The following is a 25,660-nucleotide window of genomic DNA, read 5'->3' as shown; positions in this document are numbered from 1 at the left end:
CCCGAGTGTACATGGGCCGTTAGCAGCTTTGGTTCTCTTCCCTCCTTTTCAAAAACTGCAGCTCCCCCATTACACATAGATTCATATATTAGGCATATAATCACATGCGACAACTGTAGCTTCCATATCCTCAATTACATTATTCACCGTCCTAAGTAGGAGGTCACCACTAAAAGTAAGTGCATTTATCTTTGCTACAAGCATACGTTTAGCTATAAAACCTCCATTATAAATGATTGGATAAGAGCTTCCTTCTTGACAGTAAAGACTGCACTTGCCCCCGTACTGTGGAGCTTACACTCTACATAACCAGGCGAAGAAAAGTCACCTCTTTTACATTTTATTTTGAGCCAGAGGAAGGAAAATAAATCTCCCAGAGATTTATGAAAAAAAGAATATTTTTGACACTATATATGGTAAATATATTTATTTCAGAGATCAACCCATCCCGTTATCTCTAATTATATATCCATCAAGTATAGTATCCTTCAAAATGGCATTAAACATAGTTTTAATGAATTTATTCATATCTGGAACACCAGTTCCTTTGGTACATAGCCTCAATACCCTTACAATGAACCTCTTTCTGTACTGATGATTGCACAGCCTCTAGTGGAAATGATTGTCTTTTTCCATAGTTAACAAAGCCTGTTTTATCCATTTATTGTAGCTTGAAAATATACTTCATTATATAATGATATTATGTGTCTGTTAACGGCACTAGTCACATTCTGACACAGGACTGTGCGACCTCTGATATACAGGCAGCAGTACAAGACCCCCATCGGGCTGCCAGCTTAACAGCAGGATAATATTACATACGATGCAAACTTTATTTTACAGATTTAACCAGCAAGTACATTATATGTAGGGAAAGTCAACTGAAACATTGAAGAGTCCACCAACCCCCAAATTCTGCATTGAAATACATATACTGTATCTTATACGCAATGTGTGGGAGTTCTTGTTTGTTTTTATTGATTTTTTTATTTTAATGTAAAATGCAATTTTTTGGGAGGTTGAACCCCAAAACACACAGTAATTAGGCAAGCTCTAGCCATTATTAGTTATTATCAGTATGTCAAAGGCAGGGACGGACTGGGGCTCCAGATCAGCCCTGGCGCTGGTCGGCCAGGTTTTGATACCGGCCCGGCCCATCAGCCCTTCTGGCATTTGCCAGAAGTGCCATATGGCCAGTCTGGCCCTGGTCCATGGAATGATTGCATTTTCTGGCATGGTGTGCACACCTCCCAGCCCATACAGTAATAGGGCCTTGGGAACATTGCCGTCTAGTGTTCAGCGCTCAGAAGTAGAGGGAGAGATCAGATGAGCATTTGAAACATAGAAAAAGATAGTAGGCCTCTACGTATAATTACTACTGTATCTACATTGTCGGTGTTTGCTTTTTTTTTCTGTACTTCAAATCTGGTGAATGTGGATATATCCACACAAGTTGCTGCAGCACATTTTTTAAACTTTATGTCGGTCACACAACTACATAAGTTCTTTCACTGAGCATTTGAGACAGAAGAACAAGAGGAGAGGCTTTTGACGCTGCTGTTGACTCTTTGATTCAGATGCAGGTTGGCGATTAAGATATGTTGTAGGCTTAGGCTTGGTATACACCTTACCACGGTGCAATCCAGCAATGCAGAATTGCGATGTGATGATACGATGACGAGATGTCTCGTTACATGCTACATATAACAGTCATGGTTCAATGAACAATGGCTGGAAACTACGAATTGGGCAAAAACACAATTTATTTGATATATCATTCAGATCCAAATCGGAACAATACATTGGACGATAGATCGCATACGGTGCACCCAGCTTAAGACCGGATAGGAGGTATACATGTATTTTAAATACAGCATTTAAAAAAAATAAAAAATAATAATAATATATATATATATTTATTATTTACAAGGATGTAAATAGACACTGACAGCTTAATATTTTTAGTCTTATGTAGTGTTCAGTTTTTTTTCCCACACTGTGCTATGAATAATCAGGAAAACTCCTGACCTCCAACCATCACGATTGAGCAGAGGCACTGGAAGTGTTGAAGGGTATCTAGAAACACAATTTGCATTGAGTATTTCTTGAGTAATTGTTACAGAACCCATTACAATGTTATTGCTATCTTGGTCAGTGTACATGTTATTTTATTTTTGCTTTAGGTGAGGTGGGGTGGTAAAGGCTCAACCGAAGAGGGAGCAAAGCTAGAGAAACCTAAAAATGCCATTATTAAGCTTCCAGACCAGGAGTTTGAGCCCTGGGAGCCCAAACCGAAGAAAAACCCACATCGTCGGGGTCCGCAGGAAAGAAAATGGTACAGCCCAATCAAGGTAAAGATAGACTTATGGTAACACCTTCTCATAATCCCGGTGAGCTGTGTGAATTCAGTCTGACTGTATGTTGTACTGCAGGGTAAACTGGATGCCATTTGGGCTCTACTGAGGAGAGGATATGACCAGGTGTCTTTGATGAGGCCGCAGGCAGGAGACAAGGTAAGAGACTGCAGAAACACCCCGTGATTACACAAAACATGTAATATGGTATCATGTATTGCTTCAAAACCAGTGAGATTAAAACAAATTATACCATTTATTCATGTATGAAGCTTTATCCGTTGATTTTAATGGTTCCAACGTGTCCGCTGCATGTATAGAGGCCATAGAAATTGACAGGTCCGTGGAAATGAATGGGAACATTGACGTGAATTGGAAAAAAAAACCATAATACCATTTATTCATGTACAGAGCTTTATCCATCAACAGTTCCAACGTGTCCAGTACATGTATAAAAGCCATAGAAATTAACATGTTAATGGAAATGAATGATAATATTTATGTGAATTGGAAAAACTCTGATAATAAATAAGAAAACCTGCAGTATGGTGTCTCCCTAACATGATGACCATTCCTGACCCCTGGTTTAGAATGATGAAGAAAGCTGGGGGCCTCTTCAGTTTAACAATTGCCATCCCGGTGACCCCAGTATACTTAGCACAAGTCCATAATTCCCCTGTCCATTATACCAAAAGAGTAGAAATAAGCAAACACATATGCTATTTTAAAATCCAGTTTAATTTTTCACCACCTTTAAATTCCTTCTTTCTTGAACTGTGAAATGGGAGAAAATATGTAAATTTGAGCAATGGTTCATTAGTGCTACCCCTCGTTGAACGATCCTGCCCGTCCGGAGGCTCCCTGTCACTACCAGCCATTCACAAACAGCCAGTGTAAGGAACAAGTTGTGATTGGCTGTTGTGAAAGGTTGGACGTGCTGAGCACGGGGCTGATATTCACCATATGTGGCGGAAACAAGACTTGTGTCTAATGATGGGGAGAACACTATAAATTCTGCTGACATCATAAACAGAGCAAAGCAGTGCTTGAGTATCTGGTAATAAGGCTTAGAGGCTTATGTAATAGGGTGAGATCTGGTGCGGGAACTTCTGCAAGGTTTAAACCAGCTTGTTTTCCCTTTATAATGATTGCCGTTTTAAACATACGGGTAGACAAACAGGAGTTCCCGCAGCGGCACCGGATCATACCCTTGCATAAGCCCCTTAGCCTGCCTGCTGTGTACAGAAAAGCTGCCTATGGGTGAGATGTATCAAAGGCTAAAATGCGGTAAATCCTCTAAAAGCTACAGATTTCATAGGATTGTCGCATCACTTATGGCTATATCTTCTGTGGTCCCAAGGCACAGCAGTCCCCATTAAGTTTTTTATGGGGCTGCAAATGGCCACATGCTTGCGTTCAATATCTAAAACCATAATTAGATGATGTTGGCTGTTGTAGTCTATGGACTACTTTACGCTAAAGTCCTCGGAGATGATCGCAACATAATTGCGATTACTGATACATCTCCCCCTTAGACTGTTATGTCAGGTACACACTAGACGATATGTCGTCCACTCCGACGGATCGGACGACATATCGGGCACATCGCCCGGTGTGTACCCACTACGTTGCTGACGATGCGCGCTCTCGCGCCTTGTCAGAGACATCGTGCAGGTCTGACGGGTGATATTGTCAGTGGGGACCATGCTGCCAAAATGCAGCATGTCCCCCACCGTCGTTCCATAGCTGCTGGTATCGGCAAGTGTGTATGCACCCCCACCGGGTCTCGTCGCTCACGATATCGTGCTGGGTACACACACCGTTTAGTGCATACCCAGCATAAGTCTTAGGGCCCTGAATCTCACATGAGCCCTGTAAGCAGCTGCATAAACTGCTAGTGCTATTTTTGCACCCATGCATCAGGAATGTTTTTTTTACCATGTGAGCTTAAAGATTCGACTGGTGTTTTAATGGCGTATGGAGAAATAATCGAAACGGTCTCCGTAGACAGTAACAGCAACTGTGTCACGCTACATGAAACTCCATAGGGTCCCTAAAAGAAACTATTTCACCGCTAGTCACATTTAATTTTCCAGTCTTATAATTTATGCTGATTAGTCATCTTTGATTTTGCTGGTGTCTCTATGGTAGTCAACGAAGCGGTTTGGTCTGCGATTACCTTGTCCACTGACCGCAATATATTAATTAGCATAAAAAAACTAAAACTAAATAAAACATAAATACATTACAATGTTCAATTATAATTATTTCCACAAAACATTTTTAAAAGGTTGCATATGGACCTTCTTTCTCCATAATAATGTACTTAGCCCGGCTAGATTCTGTGTGTTGCTGTCTGTGTAGGGGGACTGAGTGTTGTAATGTTATTTTCATAACTAGTGGTGACAAATACAGTTGCCCAGGCCACAGCATCAGGGCGCATCAGAGGGGCTCGAGGGAATGTTCACTGCAGATAATGAGCCGTGACAAGCAGAGGAAAAGCGTCTTCTACACCCAAACTGACTGAATGCTGGCATGCTTAATCAACTGAGTGGTAGTTTAGTAAGAGGTGCCAGAATATTATTACCATTATGAGGAGGTGTTATACATTTATTTTACTATGTGGTAGCACCAATGGCAATGGAATCAGGACTCTAGATGTAGAATTCGATTTAATACAGCCACATAGAGATAAAGGACAGAACATAACTTGTGAGAGGGACCCGCATGAAAGAGATACATTTATTAAAGTCATTTTGTAGCCCACAAAATGTAAGCATCCCCAGGATGTATGACGGGGGTGGTAGCAGGTATCAGGGATACCTGCTGCGCTTCCCCCATTTCCAATCGCAATAGTAGCCCCCATAGGCTGTGGCGACACTGAGGGGGGTGCGGACCTCACTGAGTGATGCCATCCGAGTGGGTGAAACCAAAATAGCAGGGCTGCTATCTTGGTGTCACCTTGTCCGATGGTGTCACCAAATAGTGCTGCAGCGGTGATGGACGACGTGCGCATGTAGTTCACAGTAATCTCTTGGGAATAAGCTACAATCTGCTACATATGATTGATATGACTAACGGGCATATTTATCAATTTTATTTTTGCTAAAATAATTTCAAACGGGTGTTTTCACACTCTGTTCACATTATTTAGTATCACTTACATGTATTAAAGGGCTTTTGGAGCAGTTTTTGATGTATTTAAATACCGCATTGCGATATTGGGCGACTTTATAACATCATATCCGTATCTGAGATGCGGATTGTGATAAATATGCCCATAAGTGACTGATACACAAGGTCACTGGTGAAGTGAAGCTTATTTAGTTCTTTTTGTGCATGGTTTCTACTGCTTAATGTTTACCACTAGTGGTGTTTATTCAGTGTGACACCTAGGAGATTTATTTATTAAAGTGAGAGTTTTTAGAAGTGGAGATGTTGCCCATAGCAACCAATCAGATTCTACGTAACATTTAACTAGCACCTTCTAGAAGATAATAGCTAGAATCTAATTGGTTGCTATGGGCAACAACTCCACTTCTAAAAACTCTCACTTTAGTAAATCTACCCCTTTATAGTTTCATGTTTGATATACGGTAGGATATGTTATCACTAGTAACTCGTGAGTATTTAGTTCACATACTTATTGGTCACACATTCCTATCCTGTGCCTGTTGTGATTGCTAAGTCTTGCGGTTGTTGCTTTTGATGTTGAGGTCATCACATTTTTTATTGTGTTATTTATTGTGTTTTTATTGTTTGTACCATATAGATAACGGATAAAAATAATAATGATGATGATAGCCTGATTATAAATTAGTACATTATTATATCATCTTGTTGTTTTTACAACTTCTCTTTAATGGATTTTTAAACTGGTAAGGTCTAAGCATTTGATTGTATTCTATCTTATTTATTATTTATTTATTACCAGTTGTTTATGTAGCACATACATATTACGCAGTGCTTTACAGAGAATGTGTGGCTTTCACGTCAGTCCCTGCCTCAGTGGAGCTTACAATCTATATTCCCTACAACACACATACTCAATAGGGTTAATTTTTGTCCCAAGCCAATTAACTTACAAGTATATTTTGATTTGTGGGAGAAGACCCACGCAATTACAGGGAGAATATACAAACTCCATCAGGGACACGGACTGAAGCTCTAGATCAGCCCTGGCAGTCCCCCCCGTGTGTGCGCGTGCCATAGGCGTGGCCTCACCGCAAAAGGGGAGTGGTTAGATCTCACGGGGTGTGCCGCGAGCCAAGTGGACCTGGCCTTGTGGAAGTCCCCTGTCTCTCAGTATCCTGGGAGGCGGAGCAGCTCGTCCAGCTATTAAGACCGGGCTGGCCCTTCAGCCCTTCTGGCCTTTGCCGGTAGTGCCATATGGCCTGTCCGGCCCTGAACTCCACACAGTTAAAGCTATTTAGAGCCATGGTGGGAATTAAACCCAAGACCTCGGTGCTGTGAGGCAGTAATGGTAACCATTACACCAGCCGTTCTGCTCAATCAATCTTTATCTCCTGCTCTATCATAGTTTATTAGCCAACCAAATAATGTGAATGATCACAGAAGCGCGGGGTATTTCAGCAGAGGAGTGTGCTTAAGCTGCCCATCCACTATGCGATTTTGACAGGCGATTGCACGATAACGACGTCGTTATCGTGCAATCATCACAAATCGGGCAGTAAAATGATAGATGTTAAAAACAACCAGCGGGCGCGCACATCGCTGGTAATTTTTAACATCTATCATCGCCCGAACATGACGGACCGCCGTCAGGTTGCCATGTTCGGGGAAGATTGATCTGTATGCACTTCACCCCTAGGGGGACGACGACACGATTATGATGTTGTAATCGTGCCGTCGTCCCCACATCTAGTAGTGGATGGGCAGCATTAGAATGAAGGAAGCAGCAGTGACATTGTCATCATGCAAACTAAAGGCCTGATTCAGAGTTGGGAATAGAGTAAGATAGAGCAAGTAACTGTGCATCTTGGTAAAACCATGTTACACTGCAGACGGGTCATATGTAACGTGTGCAGAGATTTAGATCTAAATTGCAGTGTAAAAATAAAGCTGTCCAGCATCTGTGGACTACATGCAAAAGTAGCCTGTATTTACCCTACATGCAAAAACATGTACAGTTGTGGCCAAAATTGCGGACACTTTTTGAAATTTCAATGTGTTTCAACTTCGAATGCTTATAAAAACTGTTACACTTCACGCAGTGTAAAGATTTATATATCAAATGAAAGGAAATTTAATGCTGAATTCAACACAATAAACAGAGGTCAAATATTTGCAGTACAAGGGAAGTTATGCAGTGAAAACAACACTTATGGTGAAAATCCCTGTGTACTTATGATGTTACTGTCCTATCAGTAGTTCGTTGGGTATCCTTTATTTTTCAAGACAGCAGCACAGCGACGTGGCATTGAGCCAACCAATGTTTGGAGCTCTTCCTTCTTTATTATGTGGTGCCCTGAGACAATTATAGCCTCAATTAATTGTCTTTTATTGGATGGACGCCTCAGATGTACCAGTTTTTTCAAACGGAACCACAAATGTTCTATGGGGTTCAGGTCTGGTCTGTTTCCTGGCCATCCCAGCACCTGTATGTCATTCTCCGTGAACCACTGTTTGCATGTCCATGCAGTGTGGCAGGGAGCAAAATCCTGCTGGAAAAAAAATGGGGCATTATCAGGACAAAGATCCCTGATAGAAGGTAGAAGTTTTGGTTGTAGGATGGTGTCAATGTACTTTCTGCTGTTCAGTGTGCCATCTATGACATAAAGGCGGCCTACAGCATCTGCTGTCATACATGCCCAGATCATAACACTTGTAGGATTCTTTGTTGTTGCTTGAATGCAATCTGGATGTACCTCTTCCCCGATGTGATGTCTCACATATTTTCCCCATCACTACCAAATATTGATGTCTTAGTTTCGTCACTCCATATCACTTGTTTCCACTGACCTTCTGTCCATGCAATGTGTTCTTTTGCCCACTGTATTTGTTTCTGCTGCTGCTTTTTATTCAGCAATGGCTTTTTTCGGGGAATCCTACCTTTTAGGCCAACCTCCGTTAGTCTTCTCGGTTCCGTTCTTGCACTGACAAAAATACCAGTTGCACTCAGTTCACTGCTAATGGCCGCAGATGACATCCATCTGTCCCTGACGCAAATTCGTTTTATTCTGCTATCATCAACAGCTGTTGTGCACTTTTTCCGGCCTTTTCCTTCTTTGTTTTGTATAGATTGTGTTTCCTGATAGCGTAAACAAAACTTTCGTACTCCTGATGTTGTCACATTCCCACCAACTTCTCTCGCAATTGCTGCATACGAAAGACCATTTTCACGTAACACCACAATCCTGGATTTCTGCCTGGGTGACCAGTCACCACTTTGCCTGGACGACATTGTTGTATTTATTTTTTACACCGTCAATAGCACTAAACAATACACACAAACATCCAACCATAATTGCACTTCAGTAACCAACTTTATTCTGCAAAATGAAACAGCCAAACTGACCTTTCCCACCTCTGAACATGACCTTGCACCTGCTCATAAACAACAGCTGATTGGTCCTCAGAACGACGATTCCGATTGGCTGGTACGGTAATAGCTGTCACTACAATCCGCTTCTTGAATCTCACGCATCTGTGCTTCTTTATCTGACTGAAAGTAGCATAACTTCCCTTGTAATGCAAATATTTGACCACTGTTTATTGTGTTGAATTCAGCATTAAATTTCCTTTCATTTGATATATGAATCATTGCACTGTGTGAAGTGAAACAGTTTTTAGAAGCATTCAAAGTTGAAGAACATTCAAATTTCAAAATGTGTCCGCAATTTTGGCCACCAGTGTATGTATTTACACCCCTTGCATTGCTGGGGTCCTGTGTACCTGTACCTGGACAAAGTTTGTCCATATACACAGTTACCTGCTCTATCTTACTCTATTCCCAACTCGTAATTGGGCCCAAAAACCATATATTCTGGCGGCAGCTCTATCCACATTGGGAATTGCATCTCTGAATCAGGCCATATGTCTTCTCTGTTACAGCGCAGTTGAAATGTACATAAACTTGTATGGTATTCGGTCATTAAATAGCTCTACATTGCTGTTTATTGTCTCTTCCTTGGATACAAAAGAAATCTTCTCTGATTGCATTTGGAACACTTGTATCCAGAGAGCAGATTTGTGTTGTATTGTATCTAAGGGTACTGACAATAAATGACTTTTATTGGATAAAGAAAAGGCTGTGATCCAAGAAGGACTACAAATGATAAAGCCATATAATAAGTAAAGGTTGCAGGAGGGCATGCACAAGTCATTAGGTTACAAATTCATCTTATGGTGGACATCCCCCTTAGGAAGAATTAGGTCCCAGCTCTTTGGGCTAAAAGGAAACCCCCCCTAATCATTACAGCATTTCTTTCATATCAGATTGCAGTGATGTCCTAATAAACAATTAAGGCCGCTTGTTTACTATGATGACCTATACAGGTAGCTTCCAGTATTGTGCGATACTGTGCAGCATTGTATTGTGCTTAAAGGTAGTGTGCTTTTCAAATACTTTTGTTTTAGAAGGTTCATATTAGATGTACTACTAATAATGTCATACTTTTGGGTGTTTGTATTTAGCGGTAACATTTGTACTTCAATACCATATTTGTGGTTCTTCAATGTCTCCAAAAAAGTTATTAGGCAGCATCTGAGTATATCATGAAAGCTATATTTTAGGTCACTCATTTTAAGGTGCAATATCATAATGGGTTCACTGTAAACTGCTAAACTTTTATCTCTTTTGCTTCTTTTTATTCATCATTTTTATTCTGATTTCTTTTTTCCAGGGACGCTGCATTAATTTCACAAGGGTGAAGGCTGACGGGAGTCAGGCTATCTATAAGCCTCCTGCTAACACGGCTGCACCAAACAATCCACCAACACAGCCTCCACAACGGCAGCCCCCACCCGGTCCTCCCCCTCCGCGGATGCCTCCAGGACCTCCTCCTGCTCGTCCTCCTCCTCAGCCCATGCATTGAGACCATGCCCTGGGCTTCTGTATGCTGGACTGACTGACTTTTTTAGAGCAACTGCACGGCGGCAGCACAGGAAAACCTAGATATTAGGTGCCTGATGAGTCCTGTCCATGGGAGCTGGCCCCACCATAGCATGAATTACTCATTTTGAAAACAAATGTGTTCCGTTATAGAATACTTTTGAATTATTTTCTTATTTGATGGCTTACTAACAGTCATTCCATTTGATACATCCTAATTTGCAATGGTTGTGTTCATTTTTTTCACCCCCCACCAAAAATTAAAAGTGACACGCATAACCCATTGATCCGTTCTGGGCAACCCAGGGCTTCATTATTCCCTGACCGTGCAGGTGCCTCTAACTCTTTGGCTGCCAGAGTATCCTTATAGTTAGAAATACCATGTTAGTCTGGCAGCCAAAGGGTTATATGTACCCAGTCTATTTATTCTGTTATTTTTTTAAGGATAGACAAATGGCGTTTGTTGCTGGCCAGCAAAATCTGCTCCATTTGCGCTCAGGTGACAGCCTGACCTCTGTACATTCCACACTCGCCATCTCTACACTAACGCAGCGTAATGTAAATTGTATACAATGTTTCCATTTTCTGCTTCAAAACCCAAGACTTTTGGCAGTTTCAGGGTCGTTTCATACTAGATGCCATCAATGCAGTTGAACTGGATGCCAAGGTGTAGGGGGCACCAGCGCAGACTCCCTGCGTGGCCAGGACCCACCCAAACGGCCCATTCGGTACCTCCTTCATTGGCTTAAATTTAAGCAATGCTCGCACAGACTGTTGTGCAATTGCTCGTGAGTCACGTACACAGTGCTAGTGTCAGAACAGTGCAGGAGAGATACAGAATGGAGCCATTTTGAAACGACATTTAGACCAGCTACACCTAGTTTAAGTTGCTTAGGTTTCTGGGCCTACTATTTGCCTATGGACTGGTCTCGCTGCATCTACAGTGTGAGATTGCAGCAGGGAAATACTCAATGACTGTTTTTCTTTATATTACTTCTGTACAGAACCTAACCATAAGAGCATGTGGCACTGCTGGGCAGTTCGAATAATTTATAAGATGTACCGACAACTTTTTTCGACCTCAAAACCAGTATAGCTGGAAGTCGCAATGGATTGGTGGGGGTCAACTCTTATTTCTTACATTAAAAAAGAGGTAATACGTGCTTTGTATCTGATGGGAGAAATGAAACAGGGTAATAATCTCTACAGATCTTTACTGGGGTTATTAATCAAAAAAATATTAATATAACAGATGGAAGAGACCACTGTACAAAAGAGGAAATGCGAGTTTAGATTGATACACGTTGAAAGGTCAGTGTGTTCAGACATGATGTGAACAGAATGTACTTTTACCCCTGTATTCAGGAACAGATTAGATTAGACTGTGAGGTGTTGGTGAAGATTATACACTGCATCAGTGCCCTGTTTGCAGTATATTTCAGTGACATATAGACCAAAGATGCACTTTAGCAGGTTGAAGTTACAAGAAAGAACACTATGAAAACACCAAATATAATAACATACTATTATAGTACTGTATGCTACAATTTGTAATTAAATCATTTCAATTCTTCAGTTATATTTAAGTTAAAAAGGCATTTCAAATGGCGGTTGATAGTAGTTCTCCCTGAAAGCAATTCAGAATGGTTTGTATTTAGTCCATGTGTTTTATTATTTGCTAAACAAGGCTCTGAACATAAAGGGTATAATAAAAGGAGCGTGAGGTGTAGGAGTTTCAGCGTTATCCGTAGGTGACATATAGTGGGGAGTGATGACTCCATTCTACGATGATAGAGGTCACAAGTGAAAATGAGAGTACAGTATGAAAGTGATTGGTTAGAGAATCAGACCAATATACCTTTAACCATTTGACTGTATATAGAACCATCTCCCGTTACAATCAGAACTTTTGTATTGTTTGTACAATGTTTTTTTTTTTCCTAAATACACTTTAAACATCTTTATTTTTGGACTGGGGGGATCAGGAAACGTCTTCAGAACATGTAACCAAGATGGCAAGGAAGCCATCTTGTCTAGTGGAGGTTATTCAATATATATACGGTATATAGAATATCATTCGTATATATATATTTATAGCTTCCTGTAGCGTAAATATTTTACGTTAATTTTTTTCTGATATTTAGAAATTAAGGGATTTTGTACTAAATTTTATTTTTGTCTATTTTGATAATTCAGGTATTACAATGAAAAATTACAGGATTTCTGTTATCGGGAGTGTCAAATTTGGGAACAGATCCACAAATCCCTCCCACCAACCCATTTTTCTTCCCGACAATCAGAATAACATATCTCCCGCCCATTTTTGGCTAGATACATACTATAATTAGAACTGGGCGGGTATCATAGCCATCCAATCAGATGCCACGTTTCTTTTGACACTCCGAGGGAAGGCTACTGGCAGGGTGGAAATACAATATAAGCAGAGTAGTGTGTTGCAGGCTCTGTTAGGCAATGAGGTTAGTCAACAAGGTTCTTGGCTGCACATTTTCTATACACAGACTTGTGTTGGGATTTGAAATGCAGATCTTGTTACCTTTTCAGGTGCTTATAGGCTATCTCAAGCAACATATTAATATACTGCTTGACATAAAGTCTACTATGGGGTCTCTCGTCATTTTATTTGCTCTTTTTTATGTAAGATGTACTTTATTATTATGCAAATGCTTAAGGCTCCCTTCCAAGGTGTTTAAAACTTCTCCCTCTCCCATCACTCACCATTGTATCTGTCTTGCTTGCTTCCTAATATGCATAATTCTTTACATTACATAGAGAATCACTATTTTTCTGCTTGAGCCCCTCACATTTTTGTGATTTCCTGTGACCATCTATAAGAATCTATATGACGTTGTTCTCTGTATTGGAAAAATGAGAAATTAGAATACCTGTGTAACTTTGACCAGGAAAATAACTAAATAATAAAGCTACTGTATAACTTGTTTAGAATGTCACCAGAGCTAATTCATAACTTGGGTCCACCAGAGTCAATTCACAACCTGGGCCCACCAGAAACAATTCACAACCTGGGCCCACCAGAGTCAATTCACAACCTGGGCCCACCAGAAACAATTCACAACCTGGGCCCACCAGAGACAATTCACAACCTGGGCCCACCAGAAACAATTCACAACCTGGGCCCACCAGAGACAATTCACAACCTGGGCCCTCCAGAGACAATTCACAACCTGGGCCCATATATAATATCCTGCAAGTTGCGAGGGCAGCAGTGAGACTTTGGTGATTTAGTCATTAGCTTAAAAACAGGAATTTTTTTAAAAGGCAAAATTGACTCGTCAATTCTAGCAGCTAAATAACCAAAATGTCACTGTTGCAAGCTATTACATTTGGGTCCAGGTCTATATATGCTGTACAATTTATATTGCATACACTACTGTACCTTTTTCATAGCTCTCTTTGTTTGCTATCAAAATATATTGGACCATTATGTGTTTGAAAACACACTTTTTGAAATCAATTGGACCGTTATGTTTTTGAAAACACTTTTTGAAATCAGTTGGATCATTATGTTTTTGAAAACACACACTTTTTGCTTTTGAAGCGCATATAAGCAGCATGTTGACTTTCAATAACCTGGTGCAAATAGCACAGACATACAGTATGCCTAGCAACCATTTGTTATCTTGTGATTACTTGCCTAGAGCTAATGAGTCTCATGAAAGTGAATATATGGTTGCTGCTTTGAGCTGCTGCGTGTTCCTGTGATTGGCACCCTGTCATTACATTCGCTTGCTCATGTCTTACCTATGCTGCAGGTTTCAAGAAGTTTACGAGGAGGGAGTAATCAGGAAGACAGCATTAACATGTAGTGTTGTAGTTTCTGTAAGTCAATGTTTATATTCTACTCTGTGACACACATCAAGGTACATGTGTATACAAGCTTTATAATGTCATGGTATAATCCTTTCCTATCTGACAGTCAATAAAAGGTGTCAATAAAAATGACCGTTTTTGCATCCTTCTTGTGTTTGCTGATGATCACTTGCGTAACCCACTACCCTACGTGGTTCATACTACTGAGCAACATTTTGTACTTGTTCTAAAGGAAAGTATTCATTGGTGTATAAATTAGATGTACGACAGTACTACCTTATGGTAATTGTTTCTTTTCAGATATAGCGTGTATATATATATATATATATATATATACATATACCTTGGGGTAATTTGCTTGGTGGATGGGTGTCAGTGGTGCAGTTTTTAGTGCTTAAGTGTGGGGGTCCATGCAGCTTTTCAGGTATAAATAAAAGAAAAAATGCTTTAATGTCAGCATGATCAGGAAACAAAACAACAAACGCCTAGCCCCCATCAGGGCACTGATTTACTTCTTCGCCCCTGACTAACCTTGGGCAGCTGGTCTGCAAACATAGTCCAAAGTCTCTCTGCCTCCTGCCAGAATAACACTGGGATAATTAGCCTGGCATGGCTTGGCCTCTGGCTTCTCAATTGTCAACTGTCCTGACACAGGCTCTGGCCTGGTCTTTATCTGGCTGGCGGCCACAGCCTCACAGTCTGGCCTGCTTCCTTGCAGTTAACAATAGGCTCAATCCCAGAGTTTGATGGCCTTCCCTGTCTCCCACAGGTCTAGGCTCAGGCCTCCTGGCCCTCAATGGCTCTCTGGAATAATGAGCTCTGTTTGACTGGTCTGCCTCAGTCCTCCCTGGACTGAATCCACTGGGCAGCCATTAGGTGAGCTAACACCTGGCTACAATTTCCCCCTGTGTGGACGGATCCCTCTAGCCCCACACAGAATAAATGGCTCACTATCACCATCACTGGTGATCCTGTAACAATATATATGTATATGTATATATATATATATATATATATATATATATATATATACAGTACTGTGCAAAAGTTTTAGGCAGGTGTGGAAAAAATGCTGCAAAGTAAGATTGCGTTCAAAAATAGAGGTGTTAATAGTTAATTTTTATCAGTTGACAAAATACAAAGTGAATGAACAGGATAAATCAAATCAATATATGGTGTGACCACCCTTTCCCTTCAAAACAGCATCACTTCTTCTAGGTACAGTACACTTGTACTAAGTTGGAGATTTTGTAGGATTATAGTCAGGTGTATGATTAACCAATCATACCAAATGGGTGATAATGATCATCATTTTCATATGTAGGTTGAAACAGTCATTAACTGAAACGGAAACAGCTGTTTAGGAGGCTTAAAACTGTGCGAGAAACAGCCAAACTGCTACAAAGGTGAGGTTGTGGAAGACAGTTTCATGTCACAGGTCATACACCATGGCAAGACTGAGCACAGCAACAAGACACAAGGTAGTTATACTGCATCAGCAGGGTCTCTCCCAGGCAAATATTTCAAAGCAGACTGGGGTTTCAAGAAGTGCTGTTCAAGCTCTTTTGAAGAAGCACAAAGAAACGGGCAACGTTGAGGATCGTAGATGCGGTGGTCGGCCAAGGAAACTTAGTGCATCAGATGAAAGACACATCATGCTTCCCTTCCATCAGAAGATTTCCAATAGTGCCTTCAACTCAGAACAGGCAGAATCTAGAGGGACCCAAGTACATCCATCTACTGTTTGGAGAAGTCTGGCCAGAAGTGGTCTTCATGGAAGAATTGCAGCCAAAAAGCCATACCTTCGACGTGGAAACAAGGCCAAGCGACTCAACTATGCACGAAAACATTGAAACTGGGGTGCAGAAAAATGTCAGCAGCTGCTCTGGACTGATGAGTCAAAATGTGAAATATTTGGCTGTAACAGAAGGTAGTATATAGTAAGGTTCTCTCTAGAGCACTTCTTTACTGCAGTTGCTTCTAACCACCAGCAGCCTTCAACGAGCTGCTAAACTTATAGCTAAAAAGAACACAATGGCCCGTATTCAATTAGGGAGCGAAAAGTCTGTGCTGGACTTTTCGCTCCACATCGGAGCTTTTCTGGGGATAAAGTATCGGGCACGTGCCCGCTTTATTACCGTATTCAATTTAAAATTACCGAAAACGGAAATAATTGTAGGACCCCCCTAAAGATGTCCAGACATGGGGGATCACTATGGGTACCCCCGTTTTTGCCTGCAGAAGAAAGTCGGGTTTTTAAATAGCCGCAGCAGGTGTTTTTTTTCCGACATTGTGATGCAGAAGAGCACTTAGGTTTTTTGTTTTTTCATTTTTAAGTTGCCCCATCAAATTTTGGGTACAAGAAAATGGGTACTAGCATATTTTTAAGTCCCTATAGTAATTTTTTTTAAATTCTGCAAAAATGCACCTGCCGCTAATAGTCTATTCTAGAATACACCTGCCGCATACTTGCAGAATAGCCGTGAACCTAGTTCCCTATTTTTAAACACCGTTTTCCCTTTTTTTATTTTTTTCACCCCAAATTTTTAATTCATTTTTTTGGGGTGTCCCTATTTTTTTAAAAAACTTGTTTTTGACACAGTTTATTTTTAAATGTCATTCCCAGGGGTGCAGGCTATTTTTTTAAGCCTGCACCCCTAAACCCCAATTCTGCACTTTTATTCGCCATGTAAAACATGGTGAAAAATTATCCCCATTTTTTATCAAAGACTTTTTGAACCTGCGAAAAGTCTTTGAAATTGAATACGGGGATAATTGAAATAGGCGAAAATGACATCATCGGCGATAAATTATCGCTGATTCCGACTTTTCGCAGCCTATTTGAATACCCCACAATGTGTTAGTCCTGCAGCACTGGAATTCAATGTCCAATTTGCACAAGGTAAACAGATCGGATCTTCTAAAAAAGTCTATTCTCTATACAGCAACAAAGTTTATATTTCAATAAATCCAGGTATTAGTCTCCTATTAAATAGTATTAATGTTCAAATAACTCCAAGCAAAGATCCATATATTATAAAAAATAAAACCACAATCTTCTTTAATATCTCAAACAAAATGTCTTGCTCCACACAGCTCCCGCAGCTCTCACCCACGGCTTCTGCATCGCGGCTCTCACCCGCGGCTGTCTCTCATTCGGATTCTGTCTTTCAGTGTCTTTAGCAGTTAAGCTGCCCGGCTTTCCTTTCAGCTGTGGCTCTCACCCGTAGCCAATCCCTGCCGGCTTAGCTCTCCTCTACGTTCTTATACCTCCAAAATGTGACTATAGATGGGCTTATAACAGATCGGATCTTCTAAAAATGTTGATTCTCTATACATTAACAAAGTTTATATTTCAATAAATCCAGATACTAGTCTCCTATTAATGTCCAAATAACTCCAAGCAAAGATCCATTTATAAATGGTGCCAAAAAAATAAGTCTTTATTATAAAATTAAAACCACAATCTTCTTTAAAATCTCAAACAAAAAATGTCTTTCTAATTTGTCACAAGAGGAGCTGATCGAATATAAAGATGAAGGTAATTAGGTTTAGAACTCGCATGGAGTTCTACCTAATCATTCCTCCTCTCCATAACTGTCTATTCCGAAAAGCTGTCATTTTTGCGATGACAGCTTTTTAGAAAATAGATACATACAGAGCAGGAGGCGGAGGAGAGACGAGGGAGTGACGGAGGGAGCCGAGGAGGATCTGCTCAAGCTGAAAGCAGGTAAGTATAACCCGCTATACGCCATCTGAGAATGGCGTATAGTACACCATAAAATTTCCGAAAATACATAATTTTCGGAATTTGCTTAATAGCCTAATTTCTACATTCCCATACTAAAGTATGAGTGTGGAAATTAACGCAGACGGACTTAACACCAGGAGATATCACTGATATCTCCTGTGTTAAGTGTGTAAATTAATACTAAAAAAATGGTAATTAAGGAAAATGTCCTTAAAACCGTTATATTAGTATTGATGAATAGTCCCCATAGACACAGCAGATATCCTTAAGCGATCATGAATGCTATCCAGGTTAAATCCCTGTCACTGCCAAATCATAGGAATGGTGATTCCTTCTGGACGTGAGATATTACTTTACTCGCGGCTTGCTCCACACAGCTCCCACAGCTCTCACCCACGGCTTTTGCGTCGCGGCTCTCACCCTCGGCTGTCTCTCATTCGGATTCTGTCTTTCAGTGTCTTGACAAAGACCATGGAGGGTAGAAGCGCTTCGGATGCAGCTGACTTGAACCTTGGAGTCCATAATCTTTTAATATAAGTCCTTGTATAGTCACATTTTGGAGGTATAAAAACGTAGAGGAGAGCTAAGCCGGCAGGGATTGGCTACGGGTGAGAGCCGCAGCTGAAAGGAAAGCCGGGCAGCTTAACTGCTGAAGACACTGAAAGACAGAATCCGAATGAGAGACAGCCGCGGGTGAGAGCCGCGATGCAGAAGCCGTGGGTGAGAGCTGCGGGAGCTCTGTGGAGCAAGCCGCGAGTAAAGTAATATCTCACGTCCAGAAGGAATCACCATCCCAATGATTTGGGAGGGAGCTGTGTGGAGCGAGACATATTTTGTTTGAGATTTTAAAGAAAATTGTGGTTTTATTTTTTATAATATATGGATCTTTGCTTGGAGTTATTTGAACATTAATAGGAGACTAGTATCTGGATTTATTGAAATATAAACTTTGTTGCTGTATAGAGAATCAACTTTTTAGACGATCCGATCTGTTTCCCTTGTGAACACTTTTTGAACACTATTCTTGAATACTATTTGATATATGTTTGAATTATTTTAAGAAATTACACATTGAATTCCAGCGCTGCAGGGCTAACACATTGTGTTCTTTGTAACAAAAGGCAGCTTGTTTGCCGAAAGGCTGGAGAGCAGTGCAATGATGAGTGCCTGAAGGCAACAGTGAAGCATGGTAAGGAGTTTGGGGCAGCGTCTCCATGTTACCAGGCCATGCCCTAACGCATTTCATCAGCGACTTTGTCAGAAGGCTGTCTGAGTGACGTATGTATGGGCTTTTAACAGCTCCTATAGCCAATCATTACTCGCCACTGCTCAGCACTGGCATATATAAATCGCAGCATTGTCTAGTGAGGGCGAGGCCATGATGAGACAATCGCGCCGTCACGCCACCAACACTACTTAGTGGAGAGGGCAACCCAAAGGTTGGTATGGTGTAAGTGTATCTGGCTGTAAGCATGCCTGACGTAAACCTGGTACATATTCGACTGGTGCAGGGCAGGGTGCATCCTGTAATGCCTCCACCTCAGCTTATGAGTATACATACACTATTTTTATATTTGTTTCGTTGGAGCATTTTCTTAACACATAAGGTCTGACTGGGCATCACCCCTATGGACCTCATTTTATGGGACACACTTTTTGGCAGATACACTATAGAGGCTCCAAGAGGGAGAAGCCAGATGGGCAGGGAGGGCCTGACTGGACGGATGTCTGAAGTTTGTGGGCATGTCGGGGGCAGGGTCATATGATCGCGTCATTTTGGCCCCACCCCCGCTACACAATGTCGATAGTACAGGCATTGTGAAGCAGGGGGCGGGGCCAAAATTATGCAATTCAATGTGAATCATGTCACCGCCCCCCCCACTGCAGGGGTTTAGCAGCTAAACGCGGGGGAGGTTCAGGGGGATCGGCGGCCGCCGGGAGGGGTGCCTGCCTTTCCGGGGGGGGCAGGAGCTGCGCACGATTATCGGGAGGCTCCCGGCAGAATCGGGAGGGTAGGCAACCCTGTATAGAGGAGCATCAGAAAGTATAATCAAACAGGAACTCTTTATATCTGTATATACTATGAAGTAAAAAGGGATTAAACACATGCTGCTTTCAACATGGAGAAAAGGAAGTAAGAACACCTTCTATAATATAGGGCCGTATTCAATTAGCAGCGAAAACGGCCATTTTTTTCGTCATAGGCAAAAATGGATGTTTTTCACCAAGAAAAGGCGATATTTTCGCCAAAAAACAGGCGAAAATGCAATTGGCAAAATAAAACGTAACCAACAAAGTGTACAACTTACAAATTTTTGGGGGGGTCATTTATCATTAGGGGGGTGTCCAAAGGGTTCTGAAAGAAATCCCCAGTTTTAGCAAAAAAAGGAATTTTGCATTTTTTTTGGCTTGATTTGGGATGGTGAAAACTTATCTCCAGTTTTTTTTGCTAATTGCGTTTTCGCCTGGTTTTTGGCGAAAATATCGTCTTTTTGGCGAGAAACTGACGTGTCATGACGCTAATTGCATACGGCCCATAGTCTGGGATTCAAACACCCTTGGCTACCTTCTTTTTTATCTAACTTTATCAGCAGCTGAACGCTGATTACATCTGCATGTATAATACACACCGTTGAGTACAATGGTTGCAATAACAAAATGTCTAACAACACTGAATATGCAGCACAAAACAATGTGCAAATGCATGTAGCTGGCTCACATAGTGCACATTAAGGTGCACATCCTGGTTGGAGGGGAAATGCATGGCAGTATGGAAGATGTAAGTGACTGGAATTTGATAGTTTTATAAAACAGTAGAGAAGTGGTGGTATGGCATACCTCCATATACTCAAGGTTGGACTGGCCAACAGGTACAGGGGAAATCCTTGGTGGCCCCCACTGCCTAAGGGCCCCATCCTTTTCTCTAATGTCAAGCTCCAGACTGTGCACTCATTTTATACATTGTTACTTTATTAGAGGGTCAAGTACATGGTCTTTAATGGCTGCGAAAACCTCTGTGGGAGCTGGCCACACCACCTGTGGTAAATAGCCACAGCTTTATATATGGGCCCCTACCACTGCATTCTCCTGGTGGCCCCTTCATGCCCCATTCATACTGCATATACTACCCAACTTACCCCACCGGGTGCACATCTACTGTCTGCCCAATTCTTCTGATCAGCCGTGACAAGCTTGTGCTCCTCCTAAAACGCCACTTAGCTTGCTTGTTTTGCCAGAATACTTTGTACAAATTGAGGAGCAAGAGCACCACCAAGGTGCACTTCATAAATGAGCCCCTGTGACATTGGCTTATCTATAATGGGTGCACATGGGCTCTACCGCACACTCTGCACCCATATAATTATACTGACCTCCCTGGAGCCCCGCGTCGGCCAGTGCTGCAGACTGAAATCACCAGAAAAATGGTGCAGCTGCCATTTTCCTGGTGATTTGCGCAGTAGACATGTCTCCAGGAACATAGCGCAGGCACCATATTCCCTTGCATAGTAGACTCTTCCACAAAGCCAGAGTCTACTGCGCTGTCGTATAGAGGAGGGAGTCCACATGAAGATCTCCCACGGGGCCCCTTCTCTCCTAAACCTCCCCTGCCCTGTGAATATCTTGCTTGATATATAAGCCATGGGTGTATGCTGGCACATGTAGTTCTATAAGTTGCAGCATACCCAAGCCAGTTTACGCCTCCTGACAGGCATATCTGCAACTGCTTCCACCTCTCACTATATGGCAATTATGTAAAGCCAATCAGAGATGAGCAAAGATCTTAAAATGGATGCGTATTTTTGCCGCACATGCTAGCACAGAAAAACACGCATGTGTCCAGCTCTAAATGACCCCAAAAATTTGTGAAATTCAAGAGGGGGGGACAGGGTTAACTGACTGTCACCTCATACAATTTGGACTTCAGTGTTTCTTCTCATCTCAATTTCCATATATGGGTTTGTTAGTTTGGAAGTTTTTATGCTTCTGTGGAAATTGAGAACTGCATATCAATCTTCATGTTTCTAAGCGTGAGCTGCAAAATGAATGTGCATTAGATTATCCAGTGAGAGCTTGGTAGAAGACATTTTGTGAAATGTAAGGACTGCCGCTTACGCCTCGTGCTAATTCTTTTTGGACGGCTGAATGGATCCAAGGACCGGCTGTTAAGAAATGGCCATCGTTAGTGTGACATTTTATTGAAAGCGTCATGTGAAGAGAGAGAGATGCAGACTGTTCTCCTGTCATTGTGGAATAACACAAACACTGGCTGACTTTTCACCAACCCCTGTAACCGCAGGCCACCCGCCTGCCACAAACCATTTGTCAGTGACGGCCCTGCTCCTGTCTTTGTCATTGCGAAGACTTTATACGCCTCAGAAGACCAATTTCAGAGATGACTTACAGCCAGTGTTTTATGGAGCATCTCAAGTCAAGGGTGCTGCAAAAATAATTAGAGAGATCGGTGACCCTGGTGACATATTTATTATAACTATTATTATTATATGTGTGTATGTGGAATATCTGTTATTATTTTATATTTATGTGTCCTATGTGAAATCCACATAAATATAGAGATGAATGCATGTCTTTCATGATTGCTGCCACATTACAACTCTGCCACAGGCGCGCAGCCATCTCCGTGCCTAGGCCGCCCTCTCCGTACACATGGGGGTATATTTACTAAAGTGCGGGATTTTAGAAGTGGAGATGTTGTCCATAGCAACCAATCAGATTCTAGCTATTATCTTCTAAAAGGTGCTAGATAAATGTTAAGAAGACTCTGATTGGTTGCTATGGACAACATCTCCACTTCTAAAAACCTGCACTTTAGTAAATATACCCCATGGTGTGATAGCTGTCAACATTATTGAGGTGCAATTACAAACATGCATGATTCTGCATAGCCTGCAATTACGTTGACACGGAAGGTACATATACGCAAAATCGACTCGACTAGAACTCTTCACAGATTTCCAAACTGCATATATATCACCACGGTCATCAAATGTCAAGTGACAAAATTGTTTTTGAACTGCATAGAAAGAAGTTGATCGGTTGGCCCATTTTTTTCTTCCCCCCTTTAATTAATGGTGTTCGCACAAATATTGTAAATCTGCGGGAAATTTGACTTTGCACAATGCAAACATTAGATTTCTTTTGCAGGATGACGCTATATAAATTAGAGAGCTGAAGAAGACACATTGAAATAATCGCCCCTTTTTCTCACTGTGAAACAACATATTTATTTCCAGCTGTAATATGGTGGCGAATAGGCTTGTCCTCAGCTTTTAATCTGATACATCCTGTACATTTCAGTAGCAATTTCTTCTCTAGGTGCACTAGGACCCATGTAAAAATAAACAATAATAATAAAAAAACAGAAGCAACACATGTGTAATACAGTCATGTGCATAACTGACATAGGTGGAAGGGGATCCGCTGCTATGGGGCCCGGAAATGAGTGGGGCCCATCTTCCTTGTCAAAGTTGCATGTGTTATATACATTTTTCACCATTGGGTGGTACATTGAGGCCCTTACAAACTTTTGCTATGGCGCCTTCAAAACGCCTGCATACAGTTGTACCCTGTACAGCACTGACTGTTCCACTTCTTCTTAACAATCTGCCTTTGGTCTTTGTGATAAGCAAAGATGGAAGTTTACACAAGACTGCAAAGCATACTTGCCTACTCTCCCGAAAATCGGGTGCAGCTCCCGACATCCGAGACTAGGCAAGTCCCCCGGAATGGCTGCCGGCACCACCCAAACCCCCGCGCCAGCTGCAGAAGTGGGCGGTCCGGGGGTGCGAAGACGCAATTCGGGCTGAATCGCATCATCGTAGCCCCGCCCCCTGGCTTATAATGCCAGTAATATTGGCATTATAAAGCGGATGGCGGGGCCACTATGAATCAATCACGTCGACGCCCCCTGCTCCGCCTACTTGAACCACCCCTACCCTCTCTGCTGGACGGACCTGCCAGCTCCTTCCCAGATCCCCCTGCAAGTATGCTGCAAAGCCCATTTAACACACTAAACAAATTTTGCAGCCCTTTTTTATTATTTTCACATTGAGATGTGGATTTAACCCATGTAAGCAACACTGAAAATCAGTAAAGCGCAGCATAACTTTTCTACACAATCACACAACTACCAAGTCATTTGTTGAAATGTACGCAAAAGTTTAATAGAAAAGACAAACATCCCAACTGAATTCTCTACTGAATGGTCTCTACGACCTGACTTTTCAAATTTGCTTACTCTGCTTAATGATTACTCCAGATCTACATCTATGCATCGCAGTGCGCGTACTAGCCACAGCGATCGAGACTGCGATCGCAGAGGCCATGCAGACCCATGGCAGAGTGATTGACAGGAAGTGCCGCTTGTGGGCGATGACTGGGGATGTTCGGGGAAACACAGGCGTGCCAGTGCATTGGGACAGCGTTGCTTGGGCGTGCATAAATTTGCAACTGCGATGCCTTACGCAGCCTGAGGTTTCATAGCGTGCACTGAAGTAAGCAATTCCTGAGTGAGGTCTGACCTGCATTAACTGTGCATATGGGTCCAATTTTACTTGTAGTTACCGATTATTTCGATATGTTGTCAAAGTATGCGTATCTGAGTAAATCAGGCTTGCCTACCCTCACGATTTGGCCGGGAGCCTCCCGAATATCAGGTGCCGCTCCCGGCCCCCCAGAAAGGCAGCCGCCATCCCTCCCTACCTCCCACGGAGTTAATATCAAAACCCCCGCAGCGGGGGGCCCGGTGACGCGATTCGTAGCCCGCCCCCCCGCTGTACAATACCGTTTATTCCAGAATTGTGAAGAGGGGGCGGGGTCGTGATGATGCACTCTTGCGGCTATGCCCCCTGCTCCGCCCCCACAGTGTCATAATTGTACAGCCGCGCCCCCAGCTGTAAACTGACAACTGACATTCAGCTACCTCCCGGAAGGAGGGAGCTGAATGTCGGCAAGTATGGAGTAAGGGGAAGTGAGTGTCCTTATATTAGGCTGTGATCGCAATGTGAATGCAAACATTTACATATCACTGCTGATATTAACAACTGCGTTGCGTGCGTATAAGCAGAATAATGATCCATAGTGAATCCGGCTTTAAGATTCCTTTAGAATGTAAGCTCCCATGAGCAGGGCCCTCGTCCCTCACGTGCTTCCTTACTCCTAACTCCCCAATTGGCACCTAACACTTGCTGAGGCCCTGCTGCTTGTGCTATGCAGCAATGTTTATAAACCTTGTCCTGCATTGTTTTGTATTACTATTAACTGTTTTTCTTGTGTACTCATTTATGTACTGTGTGAGGCGCTACGGAACCTTTGTGGCGCCACATAAATAAAGGATAATAATAATAATAAGATAACAATTTGTACGTTGAATTTTGGATACTGCAATAAATAGGTTGTATTATATTGCCATCTGCTGGTTGTAAATAGATTACAGTTGTTAAACATTGAAATTTTCACCTAAAAATGATCTATACCAAATTTATAATGAAAGTGAGACATTTTTAATTTTAAGCAACAAAATTTTAGCTCACATGGATTAATTGAAAATAATTGTATAAGAAATTAAATATTATGAGCAGCAACAGGATTCAAAAAAAGCATAATAATAATAAT

At 41.8% G+C, this 25,660-nt stretch overlaps 1 protein-coding gene across 1 annotated transcript in view; it reads left to right on the top strand.

Annotated features, from left to right (window-relative positions):
- LOC148522894 (anthrax toxin receptor 1-like) overlaps nucleotides 1–14,392 on the top strand; it is a 135,351-nt gene extending 120,959 nt beyond the window's left edge. Inside the window, exons 16-18 of the mRNA XM_088473487.1 lie at nucleotides 2,184–2,351; nucleotides 2,433–2,513; nucleotides 10,220–14,392. Coding sequence (XP_088329613.1) covers nucleotides 2,184–2,351; nucleotides 2,433–2,513; nucleotides 10,220–10,411 — 441 coding nt within the window. The 3' untranslated portion in view covers nucleotides 10,412–14,392. The remainder of the gene's footprint in view (nucleotides 1–2,183; nucleotides 2,352–2,432; nucleotides 2,514–10,219) is intronic.
- The last annotated feature ends 11,268 nt before the right edge of the window (nucleotides 14,393–25,660 follow it).

Source organism: Taudactylus pleione, unplaced genomic scaffold, assembly GCF_031769625.1.
Source record: "Taudactylus pleione unplaced genomic scaffold, aTauple2 ptg000136l, whole genome shotgun sequence".
Lineage (NCBI taxonomy): Eukaryota > Metazoa > Chordata > Amphibia > Anura > Myobatrachidae > Taudactylus > Taudactylus pleione.
This window is presented reverse-complemented; position numbering and strand designations above follow the sequence as displayed.